Genomic DNA, 18,771 nt, shown 5'->3' on the forward strand with positions numbered 1-18,771 from the left:
AAGTTCTTTGTCCCCAGGAACCAACAGGCAGGAGAGGCCTCGTGCTGCCGAGCAGCCGCTTTCCAACGCCTGCATTGGAATAACCAACTGGCTTTCCTGCACGTTTCCCCAGATCTCAGATCCCCGGCTGGCCAATGTCTGTCCTGCCTCTGTCCTCCCCTGCAGGCGCCGTTCAGCCCCGGCAGCAGCAGCATCTCTTACCTGAGGATGACCTCTGGGCTGAACCAGCTGAACACGAGGCTTCTTGGCAGGGAGACCAAAGATAAAACTGCCAACGCTGAGCACAGTGCGGAGACAAGTCTGTGCAAGCCTCCATCACTAAATCTGAATTAAAAAACCCAAAGGCTAAAACTCGGCGGGGCAGAGGTTGAGCAACGGGGGCTTGCACAGACACACAGACTGCAAAAGGGAAAGGAGAACACGGGGGGTCCAAATGCCTGCACCTCACATCTTCTATCTCTATGGCTGTGGGGTTAAAAACTTATGTATGTTATTACTTTTTAAGATAGCTAAAGAGGAAGGTATCTATTAAGAGGGTATTTTAAAGGATTTGATGGGCTCTTAAGTCTACCTTACCAGTAAAATGACCAAGTGCCACAAGATTCCAGTTAGCTAACGGGTCAGAGAAGGGCATCAGCACGAGCTGGGCTCATGGCTCCAGGGTTCAGGAGGAAGGGGTGGGGGGTGTGTTCCTATTTAAACAAACCTAAGTTATTTAAAAACAAGAAAAACAGAGCTGCATTAACGTGCAGCAAACATTTCTGGAGTAGCCTAAATTCAGGGAAATGGTTTCTCAGTCTGAGATGTCCTTTGCTGAGAACTTGTCAAGGGCTCTGCTGAAGGTCGGGTTTGCATCAGCAGTTTAAAATCTTCATAAAAATTCAAAACATGTCATCCTCGTCGGACTCCTCCAGGTACTGGACAGGCTTTTTGAGACGCCCAGGCCTGGTGCGGGGCACGGCTGCTACGGGGCTGTCTGCAGTCGAATCAACAGTGAAGCTATCATTGTCTTCCAGCTTGGATTTCTGGAGGGAAAGCGTAGTCAAGAAGTGAATCACGACTCTGAGCACAAACAGGGAACACGCCACGAGCACAAAATGCACCACATGCTGCGGGTGATGAGACCAAACCAACAATCTGGGATAAGGACGCGTGCCCGACACCCCCTCCCCACACCCAGCAATAACGGCGGGCGTCCCACCGGGGGTTCTGCCTCTACGGTGCTTTTTCTGCCAGAAGAACCAACCCCCTGGGCTCTAACAGGGGCACTGCACAAACCTTTGATGTCACTGATTTGGAAGGCTTCACGCCAAAATCTGAGTCTGAATCTGAATCCAAGGAGCTCGGCTGCCTTTTCATAACCTTCCGCCCCTTGGGCTGGTTGGGTTTCTTGTCACCCGCTGCTTGAGCCCCAGAATCCAGAGGTCCCTCGGTCACCGCCGTCTTGCTGGATTTGGGCGCAGCCTTTTTCTTGGTCAGAATATCCACGATGGACGGCTGGTTATCTGAAACACAACGTGGTGTTTAAACCCCTGTTCTGCTGCCTCGCAGCTTGTGCATCCCCCCCAGCACAGCCACGGCTCCGCACCGTGCCGCCAGGTCAGCACACGGGTCGTCTCGTTTGGAAGCACGGCTTTCTAGAAAGATTGCTCTCTACCAAGATTGTGAGAAGTTAGGTTGTTTATCTGCTTAGTTCCAACCACATTGGGAGGATCAAATTAAAATGTACCTAAAGCAATTCCCAGAGTATTTCAGGCTGAAAAGTCCTGAACTCTCAAGGCTGCGGAACCAATCTCATAACTTCAAAACCTTTGCACAGGAAAGGAATGAATTTACCATCCACACTAAAGAGTTACGTGGGGAGTTCTTTCTTACCTATTTTTTCACATTTTTTAAGAGTATCTCGAAGCATGTCTCCAAATTAAACTGAAATGAGCAGGCCACTTGAATGGTAAGAGGCTTTCTCAGTTTAGAAGCGGGAGGAACAGCTATTTTGCTGTGGAGTAACACACTGCCTCACTGCTGGGGTCACAACCAGCTGTGGTGGAACATGCAAAACAGCTTTCAAAGTTTGACAAAGGCTCTGGGCAGTGACGTTTAAAAACCCTGAGTCAAATGCCGTAGATTTATGAGGTCGAGCTAGCACTAAACAGATCGAGCTGCCCCGAAGCAGCTTTTTTTCTTCCTGGGAAGCGAGCTACCAAGTAGCTGTCTGCCCCCAACGCCACAAATTCCACTCTGATTATTTCTGCCAAGGATTACACGGCACTGTAGGAAGCATTCACTTTCCTGTTCCCAAACTAAAATTCACTCCCTTCAAGCATGTCAGAGATGAACTAGAACATGACGTTTGGAAACAAACTTCTTTAAAAATGACAACAACTAGGCAACCTTCGCCACAAACCTCAGATCCTTTCTGAAATGAAAACTCAAGTTATTCAGGCCTCTGTACGCGGAGCAAAATCACTCAGACTTGTTTTCCCACAGGAATAATAATTGTTATCTAAAAACGGTCTTGCTCAACTTCACCTTACCATTAGTGGCACTGGCCTTCTTGGCTGCAGCGGGTTTTTTAGCCGCGGCCTTACCGCGAGGCGCAGGGATGGAAGGAGCTGCAGGAGCCTGACTCACATTTTCATTCGCAACATCTTGGACCTGAGCTGAACAAACAAAGCAAGCAGAAAGTCAGTCTGAAATTGCCAATTATCTGCTCTGGCTATAAACATTAGAGCAGAAGGAAATAATTTTGATCTACTTTATAAAAAGAACAAAACCAGACTAATCACAAACTCAAGCTGGAAACAGACAAAAAGTCTGGGGCGCTGAAACCAGCTCGTGCCCGAGCACCAATGTTTCTTCGCAAGATCTCATGACCAACACCTGCCTTTGTCAGCATTTAGCGCTGATCAGAATGCCCAGGGCGCTCTCCTGGGGTTTTAGGAAAATGAACAAGGTTCGGAGGGTCTCGTACTCACCAGGGATTGCGCTTTGCACTGGCTTCTGCTTGGGAGCTTTCGCTGCTTTTTCAGTGGTTTCCCTAGAACAGAAAACCCCAAGTATTTGTTCCAGTTACGATGCACTAAGTAGGTGCACTGAAGGAAAAAGAGCTGTTAACCTCTACAGAGCGCTCACACTAGAAGCACTAGTTTCCAGTGACTCTGTGAGAAATACTCACTTTGGAGCAGCTCTGGGCTTGGGAGCAGGTTTTTCTTTCGAGTTTGTATCCGACTCAGTGTTGCCTTCACTGCTGCCCAGAAATTCACACTCCTTGTCTGTGTCGGAGAGATTTGCCTCCGAGTCCGAGCTGATCACGGTCCTGGCTTTGGCTGATGAAATGACACAGATACGTTATTTCACACATTTGGCAATATGCACCTCAGTTCCTTTTTCAAGATTTTAGCTGCAGTTATTAAACAATAAAGATCTGAATAAAACCAAGCAGCTACTGTGACTGCAGTGAGAAGACTCCAAATCAGTTCTGGGCTGACTGACCAACCGTGCATTTGATTTACTAAGACACTGGTGTAATTCCATCCAATAACCTTGTTTCTCTAGTTGCCCATTTCTGCTTTTTCTTGAAAGGCATTGTGAAAATCTGCTCAAATGGTAGAAATAACTAATTGTTATAGATAGTAAAATTAATAAACCTCTTAAAAAAAAAAGATTTCTGACCGAGATCTCAGACTCTGGGAGCTCCCTAAATAGCCTGCTCCAACGTTCTCTACAGACTGCCCCTCTTCTCCATCCGTGTCATCACTCACCTGCCGCTTGGCGAACCACTCTCTCCCTTTGAGGAAGCGCTTCAAAATCAGACTCTGCATCAGAATCTGAGTCAGACCAAGGGTTTCGTTTCTTTATTTTCTTTAATGGCTTGAATGGCAGAGTGGCCTGTCTCTTAGCACCTGAAAAACATCAGGAGGCAGGATGAACCAGCAAACTTCCGTGTGTACCTCAGGCTCAGCACTTCAAGCTCAACTTAGAAATACACCACAGCATTCAGAGGGAGGATTCTGGCTTAAACATCCCAGAGAAACAGTAATCTGTCCCACTTGACTGTTCCCCAGGATCACTTTCTCTCTCATCTAGTTTTTCCAAAAATACTGATCCTCAGTGTTCCTCAGCACCTTCAGGAAGAGGTCAGATAACCACCTTCACAACTCTCCTCCTCGTTTTCCATTGATGGAATATCACATGAAAGCATTTACCTTGCTCAGCTTTAACCTTCTGCCCTAATCTCCGCTTAAGGCCTGCAGGTTCTTTGTCTCCCGACATGTTTTCTTCTTGATTCTCATCAAATTCATTTTTTTCAATCTGAAGACAGAAGCAGATATCAAATAGAGTCAGCTCGCACAATTACAAGAGGCACACAGAGCAGTGCAGAGAGGAGCTGCTGATTTTAGACGTGTAAAAGGTAGTGATACAAGAAATCCGAGTTAGTGAAGCAAACTGTGTGTAAAATTGATGACAGCCAAGCACATCAGGTGTGATTTGTCCCCAGATCAGGTGACTTCAAATGCAAAATCCAACATTAACAAAAACAGGAACTTTGTCCCCACTCCTGAGAGCGCGCTGGTTCCGCCTCTGTGTGCTGATGGGATGGCTCTGGGGTGTGTTGAGGATGCAGGACTGGACAGGGTGGGTTAAAAACAACAGTGCAAGTGATTTGGAAAAACTGTTAGATGGAACCATCTGTAGGAAAGGAGCAATGTCTGGCTTACAGGTCAAAACAAGTGAGGCAGTATTTTAATTTTCTCTGTTGCAGATGGCTGAAGGGCATAATTTCAACTAGCCCTAGAAAAAGAGTTAAATCTTCTTTATCTCCTTGATATCGAGAACAGTAATGGCTTTAAGTGGCTGACATTGTGATGTATGCTCTTGCCAAAAGATTTCCCTCTAAGCCATCTCCTGATAAATTAGCGAATCTGTTTTCCTTTAGACTGAGAAACATCCATTTCCAGTGTTCCCCATGTCCTAAGAGTCTGTCCCTCTCCCTGAACAGCTTCTTCACCAGGACAAGTTCCACTAACAAGAACTTGCATTTCTTTAGGTCTGTAGTGAGGAGGATGTAAAGAAGGATTAAGCATTCAGAATGTTCCATTTACCTTTATTTTCTTTTTAGTTCTCTTCTCTGCCTCTGCCTTCATCTCTGCAGTTATCCGAGGAACAACCCTCACGCCATGAGGTGATGGCATGACTTCTGTCAGCGGCGCCTTCTTCACCTTTGCTTTCCCTCCTTTCACCTTTAAAGGTTTACCAGCGAGCCCTGCCATCTCATCCTGAAGTTGCTTGGCTTCCACGGCCTGCAGAGGTGAGCATAAAATAACACAACCATGAGAATACAAGAGAAACAATGTACGACCGGAAAAAACCCCGTCACAGCCCTTGCACTGAAGCACTCCATACTTGCTGAGATTTCCTGCCATCAGTTTAAATGGAGCTTCCCACTCCGCTACAGAATTGCACGTTTTCAAGAAAGGATTTAAGCCAGAACTATGGTTTGGTGACATGGGGAGTGAGAAGAGACACAGGTCATTCAGGCTGGTGATTGACCTCCAACAGCCACCTTGGTGGCTTGTCCCTGGCAGCACTACCCCTATCTGAGCTAGGAAGGTGAAGAAAGCTTTCACTCTCCTCAGCGAGTGCATGACACAGGAGTTAGCATCTTCAGTTTCCTTGTTAGGTGTTATCATTTTTAGTTTCCTTGTTATGACAAAAGAGTCAATAAGGAGCTGGGGGATGAGACTACAAGGGAGTCAGTCATCTGCGCTGAATGCTGACATACATCAAGTTCTTCAACAAATGCAGCGAGGTCTTCCTTCCACAGATCAGAGGGACTCTTGCGCTTAAGGTTTTCCAGCTCGTTTTCCTAAAGGGAATCACAGTCGATAATCATTAGTCACATATTGTAATCCACCATTTAAAAAAAAATATGATATAACAATGTTTGTATAAGAAAAGGAAGGAACATACTTTGTTATCTCTCTGCTTACAGAGCTCATCTTTCTTCTCTTTGGTCAGATACCACAGGGGCATGTTCAGCAGATAGTTGAAGTCTGGTCCGGTAGCTCGAGCTGCTTCTTTGTCACTCTCCTCCTCCTCCTCCTCCTCTTCTTCCTGAATGTGGATTTAAAACAAACCGTCACCTTATGTTTCCTATCACAGACATACTCAGACACACAAGCTCTTGAATCCTACAAATCAAAAAGCAACTTGGGCTTCTTCGTACAAATTCTGAACAGGGGCCAGTTCGGATCCATCTAGAGAAGATGACGGGAGCTTTACCTTGTTCTGCGATTCCTTCCAAGCCTTCACTGGGTCAGATTCATACCCTCTCTGGATAAGAACTTGAATCAACTCTTTCTTTGGTTTGTTTTCTGTAAACAGACGTTACAGGATTGTCACTTAGGGACCACTACCAATAGCTGTTAGGAAAGACAGATGAGCTTTAAATTTTTGGATCCATGGCTCTACAGCAGCTCAGGATCCTACTGGGCTCTAAACCAGCCGTTCCTCGTCAGAGGTGGGACATGTGGAAGAGCCTGAAATAACACCTAAAAAGTTCCTACGTAGCAGGAGATTTGTCAGGACAACGTTGCTCCTGTACCTGCCAGGAACACCTACCAGAGAACTGTAAATATTTTTTTCTTCATTTCCATATAGGTATTTCCTCTGCCCTTAGTAGTTTTTGAACTTTGAAAAAAAGGTTTCACGATAATAGGCAGGCAGCAGGTGGAGGAAAAAAAAACCCTGATAGCCCTCCAAGGCTTTGGTATAGCTTGCCCCTCATTAGACATCACCTGGGAAATTTATGCTTTAAGTGCCCAACCCACGGAAATGCTGCAGCTGGTATTTGTTCCTTTCTACGACATCAGAAGCAATCAACCATTAGACACAAATACAAACGAAACCCGCTCTGTCAGCCTTGGAACTACTTATTACAAAACCCCAAGAAAATGCATTTCAAGGGAATTATTTTTCTTCCCAAGTCACACAGACGCAGGCTGGGGCGATTATTGGGCTGCCTTCAGACACAAACCACAAAGCATCTTATGACACTTTGTCTAGCTGTACCCTCCATGAACGCAAGTGAAACACAGACCGCCTTTTAGACTGAGGTGGAAAAGTTGATTGAAAATCGGAATGCCAGGAACAAAGATCTGTTTCTTTTTCTAGCTCATGATCCTCAGATGCTGCTAACTTGAGTATCTTCTAAGTTTGAAACCCCAACCCACTGGGAACATGATCTAGAGTATTTTTGCAGAGGTCCACAAAGATAACAGAGTGAGATATGGGTTCTTAAGAAGCAGGCATTTGAACAGCAAACACTACCCTTTCTAGCCCCACCACTACTTACCTCTTATTCATACTAAGTCAGAAATAGACAGGAATTATTGCTGAACCATTAAAAAAAATTTATATTCTCAAAATAGTGTCAAACACACAGTAGGAAAGCTGCTTCAGTATCCCGTTTTAATTAATGCGTGCATAATGCTCTATAGACCAGGGATACCCTGTGAAGCATTTTCCTCTTTGACATTACTGGAACAGCAAGATAAGCTCGGGTGTAGTTTGTTAAGAGCCAGTCCAGGGCTGAGGGGGTGCTGACAGAACTCAAGGGAGCACCTAGTTCTTCTCTCAGTTTCATAAACTAAGTAACCAAGAACAATGCGTACCGATCACAATTTTGCCATCTATTTTCTCCAGGATGAAACGAGCCTGGTTGCTCAGTTTTGCAGACTCGGCACCGAGCATTCCAATAAGCCATTCTTTTCTCAGGTTGTAGTATCGGAGCCTGAGTTCAAAGAACTCTTTAAGAATATCCTGAGGAGAGTCGTACTTCTTGAGAAAGCCTACATGGTCAAAAAGAACCTAGATGAAAGAACACAGGCATGATGGTCACAAAACTGATTTCCAAAACCACTGAAAATTATCTATAACACAAGTTCTGTTGGTAGTGCAATTCAATAATTAGCAAATTGTAAAACCTTAGTGTTGTTTTAGAAATTACTACAGTTTGCAAACATGGCAGCAGAGACAATTTTAGAACTTCAAAGTTCTTGAAAACACCCAGTAGGGTTAAGGTTACTTGAATCTTAAAGCTATCTGTAGGATAAACATCGTGCATCGAGCTTCACACATTGTCAGAATCCAGACATCCAGTGGCAGTGGTGCTGTCACAATAGAGGTCTCTGTGAGCTGTGTGATTTCAGATCACTTTGACTCCTTCAGGCAAAGCCATACCACTCCGGGCCCGTTCTCAAGCCAGTCTCTTGACCTTTTGAAGGTATATTCAGAAAGCTGACTTAAAACCAGTACGAGCAGAAAAATCAAAGTGAATAAATTACTGCAAAAGAGTGTTTTTGTTACAGGCAGCAACAGCAGCTGTTCACACAGCCTTTGAGTTAAACCGAGAGCTTTCTTGGGCAAAATCTATTACATACCATGGAGTTGCATGTTAAATTTGTTTGGAGTTTGAAGACCTTATGCAGCCCCGCTGCTTCAGCTTCAGCTAGCTTTTCTTCACTCATCTTCACTATAAACTTCACGGTCGTGTCTGTGTGATATTCTTTATAGTCTGTGATGAGTGGGGGTGTCTTCTCAGTCCCATTCAACATTGGCTCCAGAACTTGCTCTTTATAAGTCTGAGAAAAGAACCAAGGTCAGACCCATGTTTTCTGTGGAGAAGAAAATCTCCAAAACCCACCAATTGCTTTTTGCTTCCCAGCGCAAACTCTACGTTCCTAGGGCAAACTCCCTGTGTGTTACCTGTGTCCATGTTCTGACAGGCAGCTCGGTGATCTCAATGGTTGTAGAATCGAGGATGGACACTTCACCACTTATCACGTACTGGTTAGGTCCCAGCTCTGCTATCGTGCCTTTGAAATTCTTGTAGCTAGGAAGCTAAGTGGAAAAGAACATTGGATTCAGCTTTGCGTTGATGCTTCTGTTTTTAAGCACTTGCATGAAATGCTCCAAGATGTGCTGAATAAACTAACGAGGGAGACACTGTTCTTTAAGTACATTATTTACCATTGGCAATGGCTCTTCTCCATCCATCAGACGACGGATATTATTCACAACTTCCCTGATGTCAAAGTTGGGGATCTTACAGGACCAGCCAGTACCAATCCCTTCCGCCCCGTTTATCAGCACCATTGGAATGATCGGCATATACCACTCCGGCTCCACACGCTGATTGTCATCATGTAGGAACCTCAGGACATTGTCATCCATGGGTGGGAACACCAGCCGTGCTAGTGGGCTAGAAAGGAAAACAGAATTTAAGCCCAAATTCTCGTTACAGAACAGTGACCACCACGCAAAAAGAACCCCCCCAGAAAACCAAAAAACCCCAATAAATCTTGTTTATTCCTATCAGCGAACCTGAGCCATGCACAGCTGGGCGTCTGTTAGGAAACCAGGCGTCTAGAGTAGCACTCCAAACAGAGACATGTCCTCACCAATCTCTGCAGATTCCACAGCCTATATGGAACCCTAGGCTTGTACTTTATGTAGATTAAACATTTAATGTCTGGGAAGGCTTCAGTCCTGTGTGCCTGGCTTTCCTACAACCATACACATGCTCAAGAAACAGATTTGATCAAGTTCAACCCGGGCCACAGAGACTACAGCGCTGTACTTTCGATCCTGGAACTGCACTCTCCCAACTCCAGTTCATTTTTTGCTATCCTACCCAAACTTCTCCCTTTGTTTTTGCTCCATTTCCATACTCTCTGCTATGCCTTTCTGCTCTCTGGGATGATAACCAAGTTTACATATCTGCATCTAGGATCCAAACCTCACTTCAGTTCTTGCTACTCTGAGTATGCAAGTAGTCCAAAGTTTTAAAGGGAAAAAGGAAATTAACTTTTCACAGAATCACAGAATCACAGAATGTTAGAGATTGGAAGGGACCTCAAAAGATCATCTAGTCCAATCCCCCTGCCGGAGCAGGACACGACATTTTCATTTTAAATGCTGTCAAACTGAGTCACGTAACATTCTAAGAATATTTAAGACCATAAGAAATTTTTCATGCTGACCTGAGCATTGTAAAGATGTATCGAGGGCTGGCAGAGTCCTTCCCACCGTGCAGCCTTGTGCCAAACTGGCCGATTGGCTGCAGCAAGTTGAGGTTGTTGCTGCCCACAAAGTTCTGAGCCAAGTTAATAATAGTCAGCATCAGCGACGCCTGCAATAAAGGAAGGTTTAAAGCTAAAAATGCAGAATTCTTCACTGAATGGACTAAGTTAAAGGCAAAATTCCCACCAAGAACAGAACAGATATAGAGGATAAACTCAACTAATAAAATACCGGAGGAAACGCTCACTGGAAGTGCATCCCAAGACCACAGGGTCTGGGTGACTGGATGTATTCCAATGACCCACAATACATCCCTACCTACCAATTCTTGAGACCTCCAATGAAAGATTCTGCCAGTCTCCCCAGGGAAGCTTGTTTTAGTGCTAACTTCTCCTCACCAAGGCAGAAAGGCTATTAACAACTGTCTAAATCTGTCACAAATAAAGCAGGTTTTTCTTGTTCTACTTTTTGTATGAAATATACTCCCATCAAGGCTAGGTAGGACAGACAGACTGACCAATATCAGGTTAAATTCGTATTGAAGCATTAATAGTGAGTATACAGGCACTTTGCTCTGGCTTTTACACTCAACCATCTAATCCTGCTTTGGAGGCACCTTAGCCGTCAAGTCAACAGAAAGGCTTTTTTGCCTTTCATTTAAATGTTGTGCATTTTGCACAACCAGGCCAGGTTCTTACTTCACCATGGTGGTACGAGGACATCTCAGCCACAGAACCAGCCAGCTGAGCAACCTTCACCTCCCGCTTATCATTTCGTTTGAAACATGTGAACAGAACTTTTCTTTGACCTGGCTTCAAACCTGTGTAAAGAAAAACCAAAGACCTTGTGATTAGAACATACAACGCGTTTTACTCAGCTTCTGCTCTCTAGAGACCAAGAACTACTTATACACCTAAAGATTCTGCACCAGAGAGTAAGGCACTTGCAATAATATACTACAAAATGGACAAGACATTTCATCTAAAGATTAAAAAAATTAGACAGAAGAATTTGGACTTCAGAACAGTGACCCTGAAAGCTCAGCGGGTGACCCCGATTCTGATGATATGATATACAAACAGCCATTTATTGAGTTCTGGGGAAGGCACTATGTGGAATCGCTATCTTGAAATAACTTACCATCAACTAGTGACGGGATTGATCTTTCATTATCTGAGTTTGAGAACAGCACTAACTCCTTGTTGATGAAGTCGTTGTATGTCAGGTAATTAGTATTTTTCCCATATAGGTATTCCTAAGAAAAACAGGTCCAAGAGTGCCTTAATTTTAACAAGGTTTAATTGGTTTCTTAGCTCATGCTTGACTAGTTTCACTAAAATGGAAGCTCCTTGTAAGACTAGCTAAGCACAGCTCAAGTGCTGATGTTCTTAGCATGGCAAAGTGAAAGATCGCTTCCCATGATACCAGCACATTCTTTTGAGAAATAAAGTCTTCATATAGTCCTGCTCAAGTTGTAATTTTCCTACTGATAGTCATGTGAAAGATAAGAGTTAAAATGAACTGTTGGACAACTGAGGGTAGGCTGATGAGAGAAGCTGCTCTGCAAAATCCCAAAGCATTTTAACTGTCCCATGATCCAACAACAGACTCACTGACTCCGAGCTGTGCGCAGTATGAAGCTGAGAACAGCCCCAGGGAGAGAGAGGAAACCAGTTTCCTTACATACATAAACCTTTTACCTCTGGCAGACCCTGCAGCTTCCGTTGCCTTCTATCCTCCATGAAATTAGTCAGCCATTCCTTTCGCTCTTCTACCTTCTTCTTGCTAAAGGCCTGTGTATTACAAAACGAAAAGTAACTCAGTTCTAGGACATTCAAGGCCTGTTTTAATCCACTGGTGAACCATTTTGCAAGAAGAAAATCTGGGGGAGAAAGGGGAGGTCTGACTTGGAGAAAACTGCAGCAGAACATGGAGAAAAAATGTTAAAGGAATATTTACTGTTGTGTCCGAAAATGTCAATTGGTTTGTAGTGATTAGTTTGTTCTGAGCTATATTTAAAAACCATCATTAAAGGGTACTCTTGGCCTGAGGTCAGTGGACAGATTCGCTTCTACTGGTTAGACTAAAGCCGTAGCCTTGGTAACAAAGAGATTGTCTCCAGCCCAAAGGCCTCTAAGAGCAGTTTAAGAGAAAATACAGAGCACTCTAAGCAGTCGAATAGCAAAGGTAGCAAGTCAGCAATTAAATCAAGTGTCAGTTACCAGGGTGATCGCAGCATCATCTTCAGGACCAGAATATTTGAACCCAATTCGATGTTTAGCCATATCGGCAAAGTATTCTTTAGCCTCCTTCGATGTGCTGGTACCCAAACCTGCAGAGACAGCACTAGTTAACCCTAACAACTTCTTTCTTAAATTAAGTTGCACTTCAGATAAATATTTTGCTATACACTGTTTCTGTCATGCATCATACAAATGTACAGCATGAAGATGACTTACTGAAAACTTACTTTAAAGTGAGATGTAAGGTTACTAAAAAAATTACAAGAATTTCGGATAACTGAGCAGCTGCATGATGTACTTTTGGATTTTGTCTGCAAATCCTGTAGCTATCTGAAATGATTAACTGAAAATTGGAAATTATTCCTCAACATCCAGCCATGGTTCTGCAGTTGGGACCTTTCTTATTGGTATTAATTCCGGAGCAAGTACTTAGCTTACAGTGCTAGCAGTGCAGAAGGACTGTGCTGTGGAAAACAGCACCTAAAGCTGAGCCTAACTGCCTGAAAGGGCTGAAAGAATGGCTCCCTACAATAGTGTAGCTTCATTTGGAGAGATTTCATTCAGATTTTATCCTGTTAGGGGTTATTGTTCCCCTACTTTTATATTTTACGTCACACGGATTTGTAATCAGAATATCTGAGGAGGGAAGAGACTTGGAGGTCACCCGGTCCTGACCCTTTCTGCAAAAGCAGGGCAGACTCTGAATTGAATCATGAATGCTTTTACTGGGATCATTTAATTTCACCACATGAAGTTTTCTACAAACCTTTGTAGTACTTGATTTTCCATGAATTGTAGTTCTGTGTACTGTTTTTCCATTCTTCAAATTCAGGAATGCTGTAGAATGCAATTTCTTCTTTGTTTTTAGAGGCCTGAAATGAACACATTTTAACTGTGAAATGAGGCAGATTTGGACCAGTGGATCCTTACTCATTCACCTGACCATCTACCCAACCCCCTACCTTTATGATGGGAGTAATAAATTCCTCCAAAAAGTTGTGTCTTAGAAGAGATGGCCAGTTGTGATGGATGAAGTTAATCAGCAAACCTTTGATATGTGATCCATCTTGATCCTGATTTAAAAAGATAAAAACAAGATGTATTTAATCAGGGACATGATGGAAGTGACAATTGTTAGCTTAATAGCAAATTATTCCATAATTCCAGCTAACTGACCCTATTAACTTTCACTTCTAAAAAGGTGACTGTCCGTTGTGTTTAACTACTGAAAATTAAAAGAAACAGAAAAGGCTCATTCTTGGTGAAAAAGGTATCAAGGACTGGTCAAGGACCTTGAATCAGCAGACTGGAAAGACAGTATTTAGCTATTTGGTGATGCTTCTCCCCTCGCTACTTTATCTGGTTTGTTTTGTGGCTGAAAAGACATTATGACCCACTGAAATATAGAATGATAAAAAGAAATGAACACAGAGAATTAGCTACAACAATGGCAGTGGGAGAAAGGTAGCATTTTCCTCTCTTCTCTGTATTCCAGTGTTGGTTTTTTTCCTCTCCCAATTTTCAGTTTTAGTGAATCTAACCTGATCTGTCATAATCATGATCTTTCCATAGCGAAGGGTCTTTAAAGATTCTTGATCTTCGTAGTTCTTTTTATATTGTAAACCCACAATCTTGATGATGTTGTTGATTTCAGCATTTTCCATAATCTGGAAAAGATCACAAGGAATAAAAACTCGTCTTTCAGACTTAAAATGTAGCTGAAAAAAGTCTAAAATCATCCATAGTGTACCGTTAACTGAACTTTGTCTTGTTAGTGGTTTTTTCGCTGTTTATAGAAATTTATTTCTAAACTGAAGTCTAATGCCTCAGTTATTCTAGATCCTTCCACACGTGGTGTAGTCCACGACACAAACACTATCCCTTCAGGAAAAACATGGAACAGGACTAATCGATATTCCCACTTAACCAGCAGGGCAGGCTGGAGATGAGACCGACTTAGGCAGTCAGGACGCTGCTCCTGTGAGTTAGTGTTCCAGGTGTTCAGCTGTACGGACTCGGTTAAAACCCATCGCATTACACAAAGCATACCACACCTTTTAACGTGCAGACGACAAAGATTTTCCAACCAACCTGCTTATGAGAAGCTTCTCTGACATTGAGGATTTTTCCTCGAAGGGGAAACACTCCGTATTTGTCTCTACCAACTACTCCTAGACCAGAGACAGCCAGTGTTTTGGCCGAGTCTCCCTCGGTCAGGATAAGTGTACAATCTAAAGAATTCTTGCTGCCTAAGAAAAAAAAAAAGCACATTTTCTATTTAAGAGGTGAAATCAAAACCTGCCTACTCAGAAATTGTATGAGAATAAATATCTTCTGACACATACAGGTTTTGTTGCACTGCACAGAGTAAATGTGACTGTAAAATGGAGATAAACTATAATTACTGGTTTTCTTATTATCTTTAGGAGACAATTATTTAATTTGATAATAAACAAGTTTTAACTTTTTGAAATAATTGGTTACAAAGGATGGGAAACACTTACCAGCATCATTGGCATCATCCAGCTTAGGAACACCTTTAATCTTGGTGTGCTTCACAGCTGAACATTTCTTATTCAGCTGGCTCTGAGCTTTAAATTTTACCCAGTTTAGGATACTTTCAACAATGCCACAGCCCATTGCCTACAACACAGAACATAATCCCAAACAATTGTGGGAAAAGCCTTAACAATGACAGGATTCTAAGTTACGTACTTTTTGTTTAGTACATGACACTACTTCAACAGTACTATATTTGCCACATAAGATGCAGTTTTACAGAGATCTCGGTTATTCATGTATATCAGTACTTACACCCTTAATAAATTTTTCACTCAGTTTACAAGTCGAGCCAAAGTTCTTTGCCTGCAGAGTCATGTTCTCCTTAGTCTGAGAGTCAAAGGTTGGGTTTTCAATCAAGGCATTCACAAAAATCCACATGTGGTTCTTCACCTGCAGTTAAACACAACAAGCATCCCACATGATAGCGGCTCACCTCCGCACCAGCGGCGTGTGCTGACACTCGCCTGTCAGAACCACACAGGGAGGAAAAACTCAATTATCACTGTAGGGTTTTCAGTTTTCCTAGACATCTTGAAAGAATTTAGGACAGCTAACGAACGTTCATTAATGATGTTTTATGATTTGGGATGTCAAAGAATCAGCAGCTCTTGGCCTGAGCAGGTATTATCTAACAGATACTGAGTTTTAGTGCATCTACACTGACTTACAGTGTTCCGATTACAAAATACATCAGCCAAACAGAAAATAATTAGTTGGCTTAAACTGGACAATACGGGGCCTCTATAACTATGTATATATTGTCTGTACAACGGAAATGTGTATTATTAATGTCGTAATGCATTAAGCTGTAGTCACAATTTACAATAATGCTCAAGTTGCGTTTCCCACTGGGGAAATTCTGGCATTGTACCTGAAAAGGCTTCACTCCAACTCCATTCTTGTTCTTCTTTTTCACAATGTCAATGAGTTTAGTCACCAGCTGGTCAGCTACATAATCAATGTGCCTGCCACCCTAAGGGAAAATGGGACCAAAGACCCTGGTGGTGATTCCATTAAAAAAAAAAAAGGACACATATCTATTTAAAACTTTAAGCATAGTCTTTGCAACATGAAGCAACTAAGCATTTTTCACTACCATACATACATTTGAAAATAGCTAAGAATATTAATGATGACGAAGATGGTATTAGCATGACTAAATAAAGCAGAGTTACCTTTGTGGTGGCAATGCTGTTGACAAAGCTGACTTGCTGAAAGCCTTTTTCACTTAAAGTCAAACACACTTCCCACCGAGAATTTACTTCCTCATGGATAACCTTAAGTGCATTACCAGTTTCATCTACTTTGTCCTTCAGATAGAGGTCCACATAGCTGCGGAATCCTTTCACCTGCAGACAGATGAAAGCAGACAACTCGTTTATAACAGCTCCTATAAATACTTAATTCACATCCTCCTGAAAAGTGTGTAGAGAAATCACTCACACAAATTTTCCCTTTACTATGTGTAATGACATAAATTGTTTCAAGAAAATCTCACTCTTGAAATGGCACGAGAAATAGAGGGATAACTGTTTCTTTTAAATGCTCACTTACAGGCAGCCTCTGTCCGTTCAGGAAAACTTTGACATCCTTTGTGGATCCAGCAATATCATAGGCTCTTCGAGACATTAGTGCTACAATGTCTTTATCAAGAACTGTCATTTTGAATTTTGACAGATCAGGTTGAAAAGTCACACACGTGAAATCTTCTCCATCAAAATGTTTCAGTTTCATTTCACCAGCCTTTCCCATGTTGTCTGTCCAGGTCTGAGAAAAGGAGGTTTTGTGAGTTGCAAGTCTAACACACACGAGCAACTAGCTTACTTTTTAAAAGCAGTAAACTGATTTACAAGTTTTAAATATTTTCAAACTAATAAAAAAAACACCCTACTGGTTAAAAACTAGGTTCTGATTATGTCTGCTCACTTCATTATTCATTTGAATTATATCTGGGGGTACATGAACTGTGGGCCAAATTTATTCTAATCACAGTGCACTGAATGCAAGTCACGCCTAGATTTTCAGAACAAAATCTTAGGGTCTTATGTGAAAATCTCAGGTATAACGTTACTGGAATGAGAAGTGTTCATACCTGCTTGAATAACTTCTTGTATTCGCGACATGCAGTCTCCACAGTAAATTTTGTGCTAAATATGTTGCACAGTTTGGCTCCGTAACCATTTCGCCCACCTGGAATGAGAAAGAAAACAGACTCGTGTTATTACCTGTGTTCAAAACCACCTAAAAGAATTTAACCTGATCAGGCTGCTCAAAAGTATGAGTGCGTATTTGAGAGTCTTCCCTACCTGTGACTTTCTTTTCATTGTCGTCATAGTTGCTGGATGTCAGTAGCTGTCCAAAGATAAGAGCAGGCACATAGACCTTCTCCACTTTGTGTTCCACAACTGGAATACCTTTCCCATTGTTCCATACACTGATTGTGTTATTCTCTCTAGGGGACAAAAATGTGTGTTTTTAAGGCTGCGGATGACTGAGCAAACAAGCATTACACAAAAGCTCTGGGGAAAGGCCACCATTTCCTCAAGAGCAAACCTCTGTTCAGCAAGTGCAGGAACAGCCAGCAGAGGGAGGACAAGTCAACCAAAAAATTCTCAGATCTGCAGATACCGTCTATGAAATGGACAACCACACATAAAAACCCTCTACCTACCCTCAACAGTGGAATAAAAAAGTAGAGAAGAGGAAAATGGCCACAATGGAAAAAAAAACAACAACAAAAAAGCAGTCATGTCATGAGTCACCACTCTGTAAGAGACCCAGGGGCTAAACAAAGAAAAAGGCTTTCACAACCCGTGAGTTACATTTGGTCTAACTTGGACCAGCCACGTGGCAGAGCCCTCCAGTGCTGCACCAGCTTCGCAGCGCAGCGTCCGAGTGGGAAAATCTAATGCACTGGAGTTGGGAAAGCAAGGAACAAAAATGAAATAAAACTTACACATCAATTGTCACTTTAATGCATGTCATGTTTTTATCCCTCTGCTTGTTGTCTGCAGCATTGACTAGAATAGAAAGATTATTGTTATTACATTACATCCTCAATCAAGACAAAACTATTAACTGTAGTGTCTTCAGTCGAATGAATGCAAAAATTCAATACAACGTTACTATCATCTTGGCATGCAAATATTTTGCAAGTTACAAATTTATGAGTACTACAAGTTAACATAAGAGAGAATTTGGGGCTGAATTAAATCGGTTTTGTGATAGAGAGCACCATCATCCCATGAACAGCTTACTGCTAAGTAGTACTAATGGAAGGACATTAGTATCCAATATTTCCAAGCACAATCAACACCGTACTCTGCAAACACCATCCATCAGATGATGCAATGGACATTACTTGGTCAACAATGGAGCCAGGTAAAAGTACACTCGATAAGTTCTCACATTTAGTTCCAGTTTCTTAGACATTCAGAACCCATTAATAACTCGTCAATCATTGACCGACAGACAGGTCACCTTACCTAGAATCTCATCAAAGATTTTGTACAAGCCAGGCACAAAGGTCACATCTCTGCAGTTGAGGCCCACATCCTCATCAAAAACCCACATTTGCTGGAAAGAAAACGAGAAATACGTTAAGCCTCCAGGTATACCTCCTCTTCTGTGCCACCCGTTTGTAAAGCAGGCATTTTCTGCTTTCTGAGCAGATGTAAATGACCCAGGAGCTCAGCCCCACCACCACGCTCCCCTCGCCCCGCACCTGGGTGACCAGCTCCACGGAGCCGATGTAGGTGTCGGGCCGGAGCAGGATGTGCTCCAGCTGCGTCTTCTTCTGGTAGATGTGCTCCACCGACAGCCCCTTCTTGGCGCCATCGCCCTTGGGCGCTCCGAAGTTCTCGTTCACGGGCTGCTCGGGGGA

At 42.8% G+C, this 18,771-nt stretch overlaps 1 protein-coding gene across 1 annotated transcript; it reads right to left on the reverse strand.

Annotated features, from left to right (window-relative positions):
• Positions 1-881: 881 nt before the first annotated feature.
• On the reverse strand, positions 882-18,768 carry LOC104459435 (DNA topoisomerase 2-alpha; the record flags this gene model as incomplete). The annotated part of the gene is made up of 34 exons (XM_010079275.1): positions 882-1,025; positions 1,279-1,505; positions 2,535-2,660; positions 2,976-3,037; positions 3,176-3,326; positions 3,762-3,902; positions 4,206-4,311; positions 5,103-5,300; positions 5,783-5,866; positions 5,971-6,114; positions 6,283-6,374; positions 7,674-7,869; positions 8,442-8,642; positions 8,767-8,901; positions 9,031-9,262; positions 10,044-10,192; positions 10,782-10,903; positions 11,224-11,338; positions 11,784-11,876; positions 12,306-12,415; positions 13,093-13,198; positions 13,289-13,399; positions 13,868-13,993; positions 14,418-14,575; positions 14,831-14,969; positions 15,141-15,278; positions 15,760-15,861; positions 16,064-16,237; positions 16,443-16,655; positions 16,981-17,078; positions 17,195-17,340; positions 17,845-17,908; positions 18,374-18,464; positions 18,613-18,768. Coding segments are annotated over 34 exons (4,650 nt in total), but the record flags the coding sequence as incomplete, so codon positions are not given.
• Between the last annotated feature and the right edge of the window lie 3 nt (positions 18,769-18,771).

Source organism: Pterocles gutturalis, unplaced genomic scaffold (genome assembly GCF_000699245.1).
Source record: "Pterocles gutturalis isolate BGI_N339 unplaced genomic scaffold, ASM69924v1 scaffold48383, whole genome shotgun sequence".
In the NCBI taxonomy this organism is placed as follows: domain Eukaryota; kingdom Metazoa; phylum Chordata; class Aves; order Pterocliformes; family Pteroclidae; genus Pterocles; species Pterocles gutturalis.